Source organism: Crotalus tigris, unplaced genomic scaffold (assembly GCF_016545835.1).
Source record: "Crotalus tigris isolate CLP2741 ecotype Arizona unplaced genomic scaffold, ASM1654583v1 scf7180000024401.5802323, whole genome shotgun sequence".
NCBI classification, from domain to species: Eukaryota; Metazoa; Chordata; class Lepidosauria; order Squamata; family Viperidae; genus Crotalus; species Crotalus tigris.
Window position 1 is genome coordinate 5,044,649 of NW_024100569.1, and position 17,852 is coordinate 5,062,500.

General features: G+C 33.7%; 1 protein-coding gene across 9 annotated transcripts in view; it reads left to right on the top strand.

Annotated features, from left to right (window-relative positions):
- DMD (dystrophin) overlaps window positions 1-17,852 on the top strand; it is a 962,852-nt gene that overhangs the window by 419,613 nt on the left and 525,387 nt on the right. For all 9 annotated transcript variants that reach the window (XR_005555060.1, XM_039329649.1, XM_039329655.1 and 6 more), the window contains exons 11-16: window positions 2,430-2,580; window positions 5,304-5,423; window positions 7,192-7,293; window positions 7,375-7,482; window positions 12,728-12,907; window positions 16,952-17,127. Coding sequence is in view for 8 of the 9 variants with exons in the window: in XM_039329649.1 (XP_039185583.1) it covers window positions 2,430-2,580; window positions 5,304-5,423; window positions 7,192-7,293; window positions 7,375-7,482; window positions 12,728-12,907; window positions 16,952-17,127 (837 nt within the window). In the remaining variant the exon portion in view is untranslated. The remainder of the gene's footprint in view (window positions 1-2,429; window positions 2,581-5,303; window positions 5,424-7,191; window positions 7,294-7,374; window positions 7,483-12,727; window positions 12,908-16,951; window positions 17,128-17,852) is intronic.

Genomic DNA, 17,852 nt, shown 5'->3' on the forward strand with positions numbered 1-17,852 from the left:
AGATTTGTTTAGGAAAGAAAGTAATGCTTAAATCTGTGTTTTTGGAGAAAGTTTATATAGAATGATGATTGTATTTAGATTTGTTTAGGATTTAAAAGTGTTTCAAGCTTTTAAATATTATTATTAATATTTTTAAGAGAAAATAATTTGTTTAACTAAATGTGTCTAGATTTGTTTAGGATTTTTAAGTTTTTTTTTTTTTTTGGATAGGTGAGAAGATGATGAAGATTGAAGGAAATATGTATTTACTTTAAGTTTTCTAAGAGTATTTAGTTTTAATGGTACAACAAAGGTTTATATGTTTATCTTTTTGTATTAGGATAAAGAAAGAGGGAGAAATTAGATTTTACATTATAGCTATAGATATTCAAAGAAAGTAATGTTTAAATTTGCGTTTTTGGAGGGAGTTTATATAGAATGATGATTGTATTTAAATTTGTTTAGGTTTTAAAAGTGTTTTAAGTTTTTTTCTCAATTAAGCCTGTATTCAGCTCTGGGAAGTCTAGGGGAGGGTTTGGGAGGTTGGGGAGGAGGGGGGTGAGGTAGGGTTGGGGGGGGTATGGGAAGGGGATTTGTTTTTGTAAAAATTTAAAAATTTTCAATAAAAAAAAAAAAAAAAAAAGAAACCCCTATGTAAACTTGCTTCAATTTCTGAAAAAAAAATCAAAACTCTTGGGAAAAAAGTCCCCCTCTTGTTCGTATTTATATGCTTCCTAGTGAGGTTTTTTTTTTTTGCAATAGCATTATTCATAATCTATTCATTGTTCCCAAATATAGCCTCACAGTTGTATGTTCTGGGCAATTTACATTTTTGTTAGTGTAGAATCTCCTTTTTATTCCATATTTGACAGGACATCTGGGAGCTTGTCTGGGATCCAAGAATATTGGTAATATTAAAATTGAAACAGGAGAAAATCTGTCCACCTGATTAGTCGAGGTATGAGAGTTTGTGTTTACTGCAGGACTTCCAAATTCTTTATTAGGTAGGCAGCACCACCCAGGAAGTGCCTCTATTGCTGGAATGTTGACTGTACCATAAGCAAATGTTATTGAAAATGTCATAGTTTCATTCAACTGGTCAAAGGAGGAGGAGATCCTTTCTCACTCTTTCTCTAGTGGAAGAGAACAGATCCTACTGCAAATTCTGAGGCATCAGGTTGTACCAAGAATTGGAAAACACACTCTAAGTGTCTGAGTAGCAGCAGTGAAAAGAAATGGACTTTGAAATCCTGCAACACTACTTGCTCTTGAGTAAACTTTGTTAACTTAGAAAATCAGCAGAAGAAACTTAATGTTTTAAACTTAGATTTTTAAAGGCTCTAAATTGTTTGTTCTGGCATAAGCAACCAAATATTTTGTCAGAGTTTCAGGTTTGTCTGTAATAAATATTCTAAACCATCTAAATTGTGCTTAGGGAATCTTCTGCTAAGCCTAACTGAAAACTGACAACTGAATTAAGACATAAGTTTCTGGAAATGGGTGATTTTTTTTTTTTTTGATTTTTTTTTGCAAAACATCCCAGCAGAGACTCGGAACAATTCAGAGGATGGGCATTGGTATACTAGTTTTGCCTGAACTGGAGTTAGCTATTCAAATGATATTGACAGCCTCTTTGAGGTTATAAAGTTGAACTCAGCAGGAATCATGTTAAGAAGGCTTTTCTTATTGTATAAACCTTAAATGTTATTATATTAGAATTTCAGGGTAAGAGTCTCTCAAGGACAAATTGAAGGGAAGGTAACTTTTGATCAAATTTTGATCTTCCTTGAGTTGTTGACTGTTTTAAGGGCATAAGCCCTTAAGAATATGAGTGGTTGTGGGAATTCAGTGAGTTTGGGAAGATTATTTTCAAACTGATGTCCTTTTTGTAGCAATAGAGTAAGATATAATTTTGAACTTGTATTTGCTGAAAAAGAAATTGGAAGCTTCTTCCTTTTCTTTTTGCATTTTATTCTTTCATTTGTTTCTATTTTCTTTTCTTTCTTTACTTTGTATTAGTTTTTGTTAATTTTTAATTTTATCTTCTCTTTAAAACATTTAGTAAAACTTATACAAAAAGAGGTCATGCTTGTTTTGCCATTTCATCAAATTACACACACATACACAGAAAGAAAGAGGGGGGGGGACTCAGCTGACTTCAAAATGATCAGTTTCCGTTTCTGCTCTTTGCCAAATGGGACTTATTTCTGAGTATAATCTCTAAAATGTCTTTGTTTATTGATAGTATCTTCTATATTTAATATGACATTCGTTTTAGTTTCATTTACACTTATTATAGAAATGCAGCTACAGACTGTTAAAACAGTGATTTGTAATATAATTTCTAATCAACAGGTTTAAGTTATTCAACTGAAGATTCAAGATGCAGCAGATATATTGAATTCCTTAGCTTATTTTAATTCATTTTTTTAAAAAATATTTCTTTCTAGTTTACACCAAGTTCTAATGGATTTACAAAACCAGCAGCTCAGAGAGCTATCTGACTGGTTAGCTAAAACAGAAAAAAGAACAGCAAAGATGGAGTCAGAATCTTTGGGGCCTGATCTAGAAGGCTTAAAGAGGCAGGTGGAAGAACATAAGGTAAGCTGTAGTTTTCAAAAGCACATTAATTTTTAGCATTTCTTTGTATAAATGTCAGCACAGTATTATGTAAAAGCAATATTTATATAAAATGAAATACCTTGTTTTGAAATTCTAATATAAAAAATACCACACTTTGGAGCTTTGCACAGAAATAGATTTTGTATTAATAAGATAAAGATGTTATAATTTTATTTACTTATTTTTCTTTCATTATTTGAATAATAAAAAGTATTCTGGAATGATAAGAGGAAAGGGAATTGCAATATGCTATTTATTGCAAGATACAATAATAATGTTTCTGATTTTATTATTCCCTAGTTTCCTTCTTTTGCTACCTTTTGCTTTCTTTTTAAAGTACTCTACTAGCTAATCAACACTATTAGTTATTATAATTGGGATTTCTAATCTCATTTGCAGTGTTGTGACTGTGTTGCAGCCCCCAAGCACAGTAATGTATTCAAGCTCAGTATCTGCCTTTATATACAAAAGATGAAGTATTTTGAAAAATGAATTTAATTATAAAAGCAACACGCCAGCACAAAATGAACAAAAGAACTGGATAAAAGTGTGTTTCTGTTGTGCATTTATGCTGTAGTCTAAAAAGTTTTCTTACACACACACACCATTAATTCTGATTAATAAAATCTCAGATGTGCTTTAATAGATATTAATATTGTGTATGATGCTATCTCTATTTCTACTTTTTTGTACTTATTCTTAGCATCATGTAAAACTGATTAAAGGTTGTGATAGATGACCTTCCATGGTTGAGATATACTTTTTAATGAAACACCTGATCCTCAAGTTATTTGATGGATTCAAAATGTTGAATTCACAATTCTTCTATGTATTAAAATTTCCAACCATACATATGTGACACTAAGTCCTAGGCAATCCAAGTATTTACCGGTTTTCCATGCATTCTAACTGTGAAGTAGCATTGTGCCTGCTAGTTATGCTTGACATAGACCTGAAATAGCCTTTGGCTATGCAATTCCAGTAGCTGTAAGTTGGCATTAAAATGAAAAACAGAAAATAAATACATTCTGTGTTACGTGTTTAAGATTATCATTTCCAGAAAACTTGCTTGTTTATCTGCATTGATAGGTAGCCTCTTTTTATTAATGGTATATCCATGTAATCTAGACCAACAGATGAAGTCCTGTGAGGTTGATTAAATTAAAATATCTGATACATTATGTAAAATGTATGGTACAAAATATTTTCATGTTTTATCAGCTACATGTTGCTATAATATTTTGTTTTTACCTGCTTTTGGGGTTTTTTATTATTTTTTTTTATTCTAGTGTTTTATATACTTTGACTTAAAATGTTGAGTTAAACATGTCCAAGCATTCAAAAGCTAGCCAACAAAATTATTTCAGCTTTGCTTAATATTCATGCAATTAAACTAAAGACTCTTGAGTTTTTGAGACCCTTAAACCCTAATAACTACATGCCCATTTCTTGGCAGTCATGCAAACATACTTAACCATTATCTTCTCACAGAATGTATATATGTTTATACTTAGGAAAATTTATAGTCTAGTTATACCCTTTGATTTTCTTCTAGTTTCTTATTTAAGGACTAACCAGGTCCTGCTATACTTTTATATAACAGCTTTTCTGGTTAGTCCTTTTCCTTCCTTCCTTCCTTCCTTCCTTCCTTCCTTCCTTCCTTCCTTCCTTCCTTCCTTCCTTCCTTCCTTCCTTCCTTCCTTCCTTCCTTCCTTCCTTCCTTCTACTTTTCCACAATATTTCTACTAAGATAGATTACAATTCTGCTAAGGCAGAATTTATGCCTTTTGTGATTAATGGAGATTAATTGCTGGCTTTAGCAAAAAAAAAAATCTTTTAAAATGATGCATGGTTTGGTGTCCTGACTCCATTTCTATAATAAGACTCAAAGTGCGGAAGTTGGTCTACATACCCTATATTTTAAAAAATGGATCTGTTCTAATAAGTGCAAATTAGCTATATATTATTTGAACCATGAGAGTTAAAAAATATCCTCTAGAGAAATATAATATATATATATATAAAAACCTTTTCAAATGCTATCCTTTTGAAATATCGTTCTTTAAAATGTATAGAGCATAGTACAATTTTTAAACAGCCCTCTAGAAATATATATTTTATTGAGTCATTTATGCTTGTAATAATTTGACTTTTAATGGAACCATAAATGTAAAACACATTCAAAGAGGCTGTTCAAGTCTAGATGCTGCATAGAAAATGAATAAATAAATAAGGATACTGCATAGTTATACCAAAAATGAATGAAACTAAATTTATGTCTCATAGCTAAAAGACAATTATTATTAATTTTAAAAACTGCAATCTATATTTCTTTGTTCAGAATTTTTCTTATCTTTGGTGCAGCTTATTTCTGGCAAGTATGATAGTTTTCATCTTTTAAGAATTGAGGAAAAGAATAATAAGATTTTTTAAGGAGTGGATTCATGCATTCAATAATTGTTTTTTATTTTCCATTTGTGACTGTCTTAAGTTGATACAAATTTATCTATGTTTAATGTAATAGAAATTATAGAAACTATGGTTCTTTGTGTGTTTTGGCACAAATTTTTCAATGAGGTCTTTGTTATAGTTATAGCTAATAATGAATGCCTGTTCCTATGGCTCTAAATAGCTCAGTTCATAAAAAGGAAAAGAAGCTGTCCTTGTGTTATTTTTTAACATTTTTTTCTTTTTCATTAAAGATTCTTCAAGAAGACTTAGAACAGGAACAAGTCAAGGTTAATTCACTCACTCATATGGTAGTTGTAGTGGATGAAGCTAGTGGAGATAGGGCTACAGTTGCATTAGAACAACAACTTCAGGTAATTGCTAAATTAAGATTGCTATATGATTCCATGCATATTCCTCCTATATATAAGTTATACTGAAAATATATATTTCTATGGTAAATGACAGGTAAAAATGTTAATATTGTTTAAAACTGAATTGGTTTCTCTAATGTGGGTTTATGTTAAACAACTATTCTCCCAGCTACTATTCAAGGGAAAAGTGTCAGATATGTGCCATCTTTATTTCAATACAATTCAGCGATACTCAAATGAATGAATGAATAATTTATGATTAGGAAGAACAAATATTTTACTTTCTAAATCTGAATTGGTAAATATTAACTATCAAGTATTCCTGTACACTTTTATTTTTCACTTGCCCTTTCCATACAATTTTACTAAAAAAAAAAAGATCTCCCCTCCAAAAAATGTAATTGACATTACAGTCAAATTTAAAAATATGCACAGTAGGAAAAATCACTTGACTGTACAGTAATGCTATGATAATTTCAGTGAACCTGGAATTCAGTGATACAATAATTGGTTATGGTTTATCATAATGTCAGATTTAACTGTGAATATGGGTGCATGCTGTCATTAATGTAAGCCCACATTGTAAGAACAAGGAATACAATAAATGAAGCATTGCTTTCATTCTGATAGCTAATTTTGAAGCTGTTACAGGAAACAGTGTTTTTTAACCTATAATTAACATTTCTAAATTTATATAGTCTCTTGATCATTGTACTTCTTTCAATATTTGCATTTTGTTAAACTGTTGATACATGTTTTTTACAGTACTGTACTTGCTTCGAAGTCATGCTGTATTTCAGTTATTCCTTATTTTGTTTTTGCATGGTAGAAGTTCTTTTAACAAGAAATTAGAACACTACTGTATCAAATCAAATATTAATCTGATTTTGTATCATTTGACTTCCTGCTGATTGCTAGAATAATGGAGGACAGTTCTAAAGAATTCAAAATATTTTATTTTGGTCACTAACAAGTTACACAAGATATATATAAATGTTGTGTTACTATGGAAAAAAACTAACAATTAATAGCTGTATTTCCTTCAGGAATTGTCTGAACTAGAATTGTCTCAAGTATATACTTTTTTAAAAGGAAAAGACAAAAACAGTAAATTTTCACCAAGTCCTGTTGACTGCATTAACATGTCCATGTTTTTTGTCCATATTGCTTTCTTGCACACTCTTTTTATGCTTTCTATTCTACATATAATTAGATTTTACCAGTTTTTTTTTCCAGATCCAACTTTACTTATCTTTTTTTTTTTTAAGGTGGGTACATTTGGCCAGATAATACAATTGAGAATGAGTTGCCCCCAGATGTCTTGTACTTCTGCATCTCATTGGGCTTCTGAAGGGCCATAAAAATCTGGCTTTCTAGGAATGCATTTTGTGGTGCAGAATTTCAGCTTGCCCTGAAATTATGTCTTAGATGTATAATAATAGTATCATCATCATTGACATAATCCCATCAATCAGTTGTAAAAGGCAGTTTAACTTGGAGCAACTTACATCCTGTGATGGTAGCTTTAACACCATAAACCACCTCTGCCTATCCCAGGGCCTTGGAAAGGACTCAGTAGGTAGATAAAAATGCCATATCCAGCCTAAATATCTGGCTGATTGTACAATCAACCACTATAATGTAGCCATAAAATATAAATTGAAAGATTCTATCAGTATTAAAGGCTAAATAAAAAAAACTATGAAGTCTGGCATAAATGAAGTGTAAAATAGTTATTAACTTCTTAATGTTGATGTCATTATTTTAGCATTTGGGAAACCGTTGGGCAGCAATTTGTAGATGGACAGAGGACCGTTGGTTTATTCTGCAAGATGTTCTTCGGAAATGGTTGCAATTTATTGAAGAACAGGTTAGGTATATCTATTTACTCTTTGCTTTATAGTATTCAATATGCAGTCTTTCTAAATGGTTTTTTCTTTTAAACTTTTAGAGTCTTTTGGATACATGGTTTGCTGAAAAGGAAGAATTTGTGACTACAGTCAATACTACCGATTTCAAAGACCAGAAGGAAATGTTGGAAAATCTACAAAAATTGGCTGTATGTTTTGTGGTTTTTTTTTTTTTTTTTTTTGTATAGTACTCATTTTTCTTCCCAGTTTTCAACATTTGTATCACATATTTCAGCAGAAGACCTGTAAATGACCCAATCAAGTAGCTTTAAACAAAATTCTGGCAGCAAAATATTTTGCATACACTCAACTATGAGTTTGTGGGTTTAAACTGTTATTTTGAATTGAACCCAGCAAACCAAGGATTCAGATGGCAAATGTTTAAGCTCAGGAAACATTCCAACCAACAATGAATAATATCAAATCTCTGTTCTTAGTATTATTGATAAACAGGTTCACCTATCAGTTTATAAACCTCATTTTCTGAAATAAATGTGGGTATCCACACAGAGAAAAGTGACAAAACATGTGCCATGATATCATATTACTTGGGTTAGATATTAGGAGACAAATGCCAAAAGACATCTCTTATTTCTGCATCATTGTGGTCTGCAAGACATCGCTAATTAGGAGATAAATTTTGCTTCTTCTTTATCATCATCATCATGATCATCATCATCATGTTAATAGCTATGATTGTTTACATGTTTTTAGTATTTACATTCCATTTATGAAATAATGTTTGTAATTAGTACTTGTATATTTAATCAAATTCATAGTAGATATGAAGTGAAGTCAAGAACTTTATAGTTCATATGATTTGCTTATGTGCAGCTTTAGGACAGATAGCACATATTACTTTACGATCTCTGGCTATTTTTAAATTAAATGATTATGGTTTCTGTACTTTAATTTTTAAATATTGGTATAACTAAAGAAAAGATATTATTTTTGTTGATGATAGGTACGTTCAAAATATGATATCAAAATAACTAAAATAATATAACTGATATTTTTTTAACATTTTCCACACTGTCTTCTGTATAACAACTTCTCCCTCTCCCTCCCTCCCTCTCTCTCCCTCTCTTCTGAATGAGAGATAAATTAAATAGATACTTATGTCAGAAGGACTTCATTTGTTATTGAGATTCTGAAAGCTTCAGGTTGACTTTATTGAACAAGTAATATTGATTCATGAGCCATTCTCATATCAAACAATGGTGAACAGCAATTGGAAGCCAAATGATGAAAAGTGTACTATAAGGTTTCTGGCCTTATATAACCTTACACTAGAATTAATGTATTACATGCCCTATTACTGAAATAATGCTAATATTGCAACAGATTCTGTTAGCAGATTATTAATATTGATTACTTTCTAAGTAATTTGCCTAGAGCTAAGAGAATAAAAGGTCTGTTACTCTTACTATTTCAGATTAGTTATAGATCTAATTCATACTTGCAGAGAAATAACATCAAAGCCATCAATAGGTATGGTTTTCTGTTTTTAAAAAATCATATTTAGATTTGGGTTATTTCCCTTCATTGTTTGCCCACTTCCCTGAAAATAACAGTGGCTATGCAATAATATACCCTGAAATAAAACCAGCTCAAATTTTAAAAACCAAGAGTTAAGAGCTGTTTTTTATTTTAATATTTGAATGTCATATTCATCTCTATACTGTATGTCTTTATATTGTGCCAAAGCAAGTGAAAGATATATTGAGACGTGGCCACTGTTATATAAGTGATGGATATAAATAAAAGCAACCTCTGCAGTGATGAATATATAGAAAAGCTTTGAAATTAATATGGTTCTTTAATAAGGTACTCTTTAGGACAGTTGTGGCGAACCTATGGCACGGGTGCCAGAGGCAGTACTCAGAGCCCTCTCTGTGGATACGCATGCTGTCGCCCCTGTCCTAGGCCTTCAGCTGGGTTTTATAAAACCTTTTTGCTTTAGGCCTCCACTGCCATGTACAAAAAAAAAAGGTTCAATCAATCAGTCAATTTCAACTTCTTGCGGAAAAAAAAAGATCTTGCAAAGTTGGAATTGACTGATTGAACTTTTTAGTCCCACCCAGTCTGCTGTTATCACCGCAGCCATGCCCACCCAATGGGCCACACCCACCCAATGGGCCACATCCACCTGGCACCCAACAATGCATAAGTGGGTTTTGGGTTGCAGTTTGGGCACTCGCTCTCTAAAAGGTTCGCCATCACTGCTTTAGGATAATGCTTGTATAATTAGACATTGACATGTCTGAGCCTTTTTCTTGTGATAAAGCAGAAATATATATTTTAAAGTTTTTGTCATCTGATTGTTCAGATTAATTAACAGGTATGAGACAGCTGGTTTAAAATTGCTACTGAGGGTCCCTACTGACACACACACTGACTACAAATTTAATGTTCATTAAAATATGTCACAATTGGAGACCAAAAATGGTGACCATCTGTCAGCATAATCTTAAGCATATGTTGTTTCACTAATTTAACTTCATGCTATGACATGAGAAAAATTTTATAACATAAAATGTACATTTATCCATATAAATCCTCAAAGTTTTAGAACAGCACAAGCCCCAGAAAGCTAAATATCAGCAGGCAGTTTACAAAACCTTGTCTCTGGGCTGCTCAAGTGAGTTTTTTGTAAAGAAAGAGAGACCAGATGGTTTATTTGGACTTAAAAATGTATTCCCTGAAGTTTATATGTTTAGATTATACTGTGTGCCAACACTTTTACATTTATTTGTAGCAAAATTGTCAAGGTGTTTTAAAGGTCTGGAACCATATCAAATTTGTTTTTAATATAGCACAAATGTTTTGCTGGTAGCAATGTTTTATTGCAAAAATTGTAAAAGAAATAGAATAAGCCTACCACAAAAATGAGGCATAGGAATGCTTATTATATATAGAAACTTGAAGGGGACAACTATGTCCAATAGCTTTTGCTTTGCTTTGCTTATGTTTAACTGGCCCATGTCTAGAAGTGGAGGTAGCAGAGACATGATGATGATGATGATGATGATGATGATGATGATGATGATGATGATGATTGATGATGATGATGATGATGATGATGATGATGATGATGATGATTTATTAAATTCATGTGTTGAATGACTCTCAAAAATTCTGGATAGCCATTTGATGAACAATCTCTTCAGAAGAGCCATGTGGCACAGTGTTTATAATGCAGTATTGCAGGCTAATTCTGCTGACTGCCAACTGCCAGTAGTTCGGCAGTTCAAGTCTCACCGGCTCAAGGTTGAGTCAGCCTTCCATCCTTCCAAGTTGGTAAAATGAGCACCCAGGTTGATGGGGGCAATATGCTGACTCTGTGCACTGCTTAGAGCAGTGGTTCTCAACCTTTTTAATGCCGTGACCCCCAACCGGTCGTAAGTCGAGGACTACTCAACCAGTCATGAGTCGAGGACTACTCAACTGGTGCAGCACCATTTGCAGAATGGGACTTTTGGCGCGCTCAGCAGGGCAGAGACAGCCTGGACAATTCCTATTGGCTTTTGAAAGCCAATAGAATTAGACTCTATTCAAGAGAGTCTATTCTATTAGCTTTCAAAAGCCAATAGAATAAAAGGGAGTAGCACAGCTAAGGAAAAGGGGGAAAAAATGGCAGACTGCATTGTTTGGCGACCCCCATAAAATGGTCGTTCAATCCCAAATGGGGTCCCGACCCACAGGTTGAGAACCACTGGCATAGAGAGTGCTGTAAAACACTGTGAAGGGGTATATAAGTGTTATTGCTAATGCTATTCAGGTATTCACCTATAATGTCAAATACAGCAAAAGCAGCAAAGATGTGTTATTTTATATCCAGTCATGAGCCATAACTCATTCTCAACACACTTTGCTTCTTTTTGGAATTTCTGAAAGGGTTTTCACAAACTTACTGAATATCTGTATAGATATCCTAACAACATTTCTCACAATCTGAAATTAGTTTCCCTCTGATTTTTCAGCTTCAAAAGATCCAGGCCGTCACACAAAGTGTGACACTTTAATTTCCAGTTCATTATTCTAAATTCAATAGTGCCTTCTGAACCAGAATGATAATGTGAACCCCACATTCCAAAAATAATGAAAGATCTCAATTAGTTTATATTATTTAAAGATATGAAGAACAAAATGAATATTTGCAAAACTCCAAAGCAAATATTAGGTTACAAGAATTTTATCTTCTAGCATAAACATAAGCAACCTTATTCTTACAGATGTTGTGGACCAGAAAACCAGAATTCATTATTGGCTAAACTGCATACAGTTCATGGTTGGGCAAAACAACTGAGATTGCTTAATTTTTGTTCTAGGTTCATATTGTCTAATATTGTCCCCATCTTCCATTAGATGTCCTTATATTCACTTCATTTCTATAGATGAAAAAATATGAGGCATTGAGGAAAAAAAAATGATATAAAATACCTTGCCTTTTGATAATGGCTAACTCATCAGGATGATTATAAATTAAAACTGTTGTTGAATAACATCATCTATTTTTAAGAGTTTCCCTTTTATTCTGAATTATTCTGAACCAACAAAGACATATGCACAGACCTGTACGCGGGACCTTTTCTAATTAGTTTGATTTAGTGCCATGCATATTTTGAAGATCTAAAAACCTGAGCAGTTTAGGGCAGGACAGTAGTCAAAATCTCTTAATAATTTTACCAAAACAAATGTTTACAATTAGCATGTACAACATATTCTATTCTTCACTTAGTACAAGAAGCAAAACTGAAAACTTTAACAATGTAGATGAGTGGAGTTTTTAGATAAAATAAATGCATGCATACATAAAACATTAGGCCACAATTGTTGATAATGGATGCTATAGTTTACAGTGTATTGCTCGTGGAAAGTAATGTCTCACTTTACATATTGTATAATAAGATTGTCCATTCTAGATTTTTTTGACAGGTTGTGTGGCATATTTACTGATTATATTAATATGACCAGCACATTTATTTCTGAGTGCAGTAATACAATTGTTTCATTTAACATTTTAAGTTGTTATTTTCATTTGTTTTTCAAGTATCTTTTGGGAACTAATTAGTCTAAAGGTCATGTGAAAATAATAGCAATACAGTTTGCATGTAGATTAATGATGTGCTTGCATGAACTAATTTTTAATATTAGTTATAATATTCAATCATGAAAATATGCAGTATGATGATAATATATTATAATTATTTAACTCTAACAAGATTCTTCTTTATTCTGCTAGAGGAAAGATCCAAAAGATAATTTTATAAGGATCAACTAAACCAACAAAAGCATATGGAAGTTTGTTGCTTGGAAAGAAAAAAAGCCAAGTTAGCTTGTATCATCACTTCTGATAAGTTATATGTTTTCTTTGCCATATTACTTTTACAGATTTTGAAAGGAGAATTGGAAATCAAGAGACAATCTATGGATAAACTGAATTCCCTCAGCCAGGATCTTATTTCAGCAGTAAAAAGTAAAGGATTATCACAAAAACTGGAAGGGTGGCTACAAAACATTAATCAGCACTGGGATAGTTTGGCACAGAAGCTGGAGAGCAGTTCCAAGCAGGTTTGTCAAAACTGTTAGCCTGATAGTTAATGACAGTCAAATCATTACCACCTCATTGTTGAATCATTTCTTAGCCATGATGTTTGTTCTTACATAAATAAATGCTTCATTTCCATACTACATACTATTTATCAAAACCAACTTTCAACTCCATATTCACAAAAATATTTCCTGTTTTTAAGTGATATTCTTAGCTCTAAATCACATAAACTTTAAACTCATACATTTGACAATTACTTAATAAAGAGTCAAAATTTGGTCTGCATACTCCTATCCAAACTAAAATTATAATTTTTGCTTATGAATAACATTCCAAATTCAGTTGTTTCCCTCTTTTCTTTTTTTTTTTTGCTTCAAATTTCAGATAAAATGTGGGACCAATATAGGATAGCTTAGACTTGAGATTTCTTTAATCCTAATAAAACCTCCTAGCTTCTTCATGTATCATAACAAGGGTCCTATCAGATTTCTCTTTCTTCTCCTTAGAGGAAAGACGCATAAAGATGAAAACTTACTAAGCATCTAATTTCAGACTTACTGGAAGCTGTCAGTGCAGAATAGAAAATACTGAAACAGTGAAAGAATAGAAAAATACTTGTAGCTTAGATTTTAGCTTTTGGCAGTGGTTTGCTCTCTGAGCTATTGTTATAATATTTTTATCATCAATTTTTATGATCAATTATCAATATTATTGTTGATAATAAACCACACCAGTTCGATTGGGAAGGAACAAAAATCATTGGGCATGCTAATACCTGACACACACATGAATTTATTGAAGCCTGGTTTCTACCAAAGGAGTAATTAACAAGCATCTTGATCTAGATCCAGCATATGAATATATAAGAAACCAGACTATTCAAACTACGTTCTCTGTGAGACAGATGACAAAGGACTGGCAGAGGGAGGTGGCAGGGGAGGCTTGTGCCACCTGGTCATGGCGCAAGCCATGGGAGAGTTGGTGGAGGACAAGTAGGAGGCGGCTGCACCCGGGCAGGTGATCTGCAGGGTGAAGCTTAAAGAAATCCCCTCCAGCGGCACATAGTGGCAGCGGAGTCATTCACCGTCACTCCCCCCTGGCTCCGAAACGGCGGAGGAGGACCAGGCCTACCCTGCCTATCCCATCCACCTTAGCATGGCAGTCTGGCTCAGGAGGGGAGTGAAAGGTGGCCAATCAAGGAATGGCCTGGAGGGGGGGGGGCTGATTTCTGGTACCTTTTTTCTTACAAAAAAAGCACTGATCATCTGATCATGATTTCTGATACTTTCTGCCAGCTTCCTACAAGCAAAGTCAATGGGGAATCCCGTAGAAAGTCAGAAGTTGCTCCTGTTCCAATGCATTTTTCCTGCCCATGGTCATTCTATTCCTTTGTTTAGGCAAGTAATATTAGGAAATATTAGGATTATTAGGAAAGTCAAATCACACATCATAGAATGTTCCCTGTGGCTTATAGTTGCCTTCTACATATGTGGATCTATACTTTCTATTTTATTTAGTTTTGGTCTGCTTGAATGATATATCTGTAGCTGTTAGAGATACTTTGTTGATGCAGGACATAAATAATTGCAAATAGGCTTAGAAGTGATGTTTTATTTATTGGCTGAAAGATATAACAGCTACATTTTTTCTGTTTGCATAAATGCTTTGATAGTCAGAACAAGGAGTTTTCAAAAGACTAAATTTTTATCAAACAGTTAATTGTAACTTGGAGAAATCTGCATATAGAGTATTTGCACATCCTTGTTCAAATCTTTCAAAAGTAGTATATAAAACAACCCATTTTATTTGCAGTCTACATTTCCAGGAGTCTGACTACATTTTCAATAAGTCCTGTTCAAACATGTGATTTTATATAAATATTATCTGATTGGTTAGTGATATCATAATTACTAAGTCTGAAATTGTAGTATACCATTTTAGTAATTTTGGGAGATGAACTATGTATCTTACAAGGATAGGGGATTTGTTGGTGTAATGTGTAACCATGTCTGTTCTGAGAAGTATTTGATATTGAAATTATGACTAATACGAAGATAAATTGATACTTAAAAGCCATGGAAGATTTTCTTGTTAATAATAAGTTTATACTTGAAATATTTTAGGCTTACAATAATACTGACTCCCTTACATTTTGAGGATTCTTCCCTGAAAGTCACAAGTCAGTAATTTCACAGGGTATGATACTGCCATAAGTATGAAAATTGCCAAATATAGCCTTATATTATCCTACACTATTTACTAACTTTTCACTATAAAGGTGAAAATGTAACTGAGTATGACTCATTCTTTGAACTAATTTAAAATTTTCTACAATTGATGCATTGTGATCTTAGGCTTTCTAGGATAGGAATGATTAACTAGAGCATATACACATTTGCACAGAATATGAATAGAAGGACTTTGGTGCTAGGTCAGGGGTCTGCAACCTTAAACACTCAAAGAGCCACTTGGACCCATTTCCCAGAGAAAAGAAAACACTGGGAGCCACAAAACTTGCAGGCATGCGCAAGAGAGGGGGGGAAGCTTGATTAAAGAGTTTAATTAAAAAGAAATAGAGGCTGCTATGCATGAGTTCTCTCTCTCTCTCTCTCTCTCTCTCTCTCTCTCTCTCTCTCTCTTTCCTCTCTCTCTCTCTCTTTCTTTCTCTTTTTCCTCTCTCGCTTTTTTCTCTTTTTCCTCTCTCTCTCTTTCCTCTCTCTCCCTCTATCTTTCTCTCTCCCTCTCTTTCCTCTCTCTCTCCCTCTCTTTCTCTCTTTTTCTCTCCCCTTTCTCTCCTCTCCCTCTATCTTTCTCTCTCTCTCTTTCTCTCCCTCTTTCTCTCTCTCTTTCCTCTCCCACCTCTCTCTTGCCCTCTCTTTCCCTCTCTCTCCTTTCCCCCTCTCTCTCTTTCTCTCCCTCTCTTTCCTCTCCCCCTCTTTTTCCTTCTCTCTCTCTCTACTCTCTCTCTCCCCCTCTTTCTCTCTCTCCCTCTCTCTTTCCTCTCCCTCTCTCTTCCTCTCTGCAATCTTCTGCTACCTGGCAAGCTGTTCTCCAACAAGCTGACACATTTTCTTATTGAGCTTGCTCTCTCTTGCCCTTCCTGCTTCCTGTTTCCTGCTTCCTGCAGAGACACAGCCAAGGCAAGAGCCCCACCCAATAAGCTTGTCAGCTCAGCTTGTCAGTTCATTGGAGGTGAGGCCACTCTCTTTTTCACACACAGAGAGAGGGGGGGGAAGCGCAAGTGCCTCTCTCTGTCTCTGTTTCTGTCTCTCTCTCTGCAAATGGCAGAGGCTGGAGCTGCAGGTGAAGGCTCAAAGAGCCACATGTGGCTTTGGAGCAGCAGGTTGCCAACCCGTGTGCTAGGTGGACAGATGAATGAATAGATAGATGATAAGTGGATCCTGCTCTGAGAATTATGAAAGTTATAGAAAGAATCCTTCCATGTCCTGCCACAGTGAGAGTGAGTACCTGGCTTTTGTTGTTTTTGTTGTTTTTTTTACTAGAAGACAAAGAAATATTTTTTTTAACATGGAAGAAAGAATCTTTAAATGGCACTAGCAATACACCTTTTTCCACTGAGTTCTCTAAATAATATCTTCAGTAATAAACATGGAAACAGAAAATAAAATGAAATGTTTGTGAAGACTTAACAAATTTTTAAAAATCTTAATTAGTTTTTTTAAAAAACACTTGCTTTTTCTCTGGTGAAGTAGCAATCTTAAAAGGGGGCATGGGGGAGAATCCAAATAGGTATATTGTATAATTTGCCTTGCGAAATTGAACCTTTGTATTTTTTTGCTTTTGCTTTACTTTGTACAAAATGGGCTACAAATTCATTCTGTTTGCTTCTCATATTAATGTCTTAATATTGACTTTTCTATCTGTCTTATTTATCTAGCATGAGTCAGATAAAAAAAATTGGTTGCATTTCAATACAGTGTTGTTTTGTTCTGAAGGTCATGAGCAAGAAAGAACAATTTCTCTTTATTTTCTATTGCCACTCTAAACATCTTAATTAAAGCCTTTCAGCCAATGTGGGACCTCTGCTTTAATACTTCTCACAGATTTCACAGGCGGTTGCTGCCACTCAAACATCACTAACACAGACCACAGTAATGGAGACTGTGACCATGGTGACCACCAGAGAGCAGATTCTGGTTAAACATGGTAAAGAGGAGCTCCCACAAGTGCCACCTCCCAAGAAGAGGCAAATGGTTGTGGATTCAGAAATTAGGAAAAGGTGAGAATTAAATAAATGAAGACCCCTTTGTCAAACGTTTTTTGAAACCATCAATACTTAATATCTTATGATTCTTTTTAATATTAGGTAGGTTTGTTTTGTTCTGTGGAGAATTTCATAGTAGGGATAGGCAGCTTTTGTAATTAATAAATGGAAGTTCTGTTTTCTACATACAAATTTTGTACCAGATTATTTACTGAAGTTATACCATACTATTTATACTTTTACTTTTTTTATTATTTAGGTAACTACTGCAGGCATCAAAGATTGCACAGTCAATAAATTGCCACAGAATTCCTCCTTACCAAAACAAAAACAAAAATGATTGCAGAGATAAAGAGTACATTTTCAAAAAGGACAAAATACATGATTTATATATTATATATTTATCTCTTTTTTTCAGAGTTATAGTTGCATTTCATTTTGTTCCAACAATCCTGTAGTGAAGATTGAGCTGAGAGAGAGCTCCACATCTCTCATTGAGCGCTCTGAATAATAACAAGCCTGAAAAATAACATTTCCCCCCCCCCCCCAAAAAATGACTCTTTGATGCACAGGCATCAGCTCAAAAAGTTAAGTAAAGTTGAATCTGCTGACATGAAAAACCACTAGAAAATCTTAGGGCTATAGGCTAGACTGGGAAATTGGGGGAAACAAATTGCAGAGGAGAACATGCTCATTACTTTGTATTTCCAAGCTTTAATATTTTGCTGTGATAGATTTAT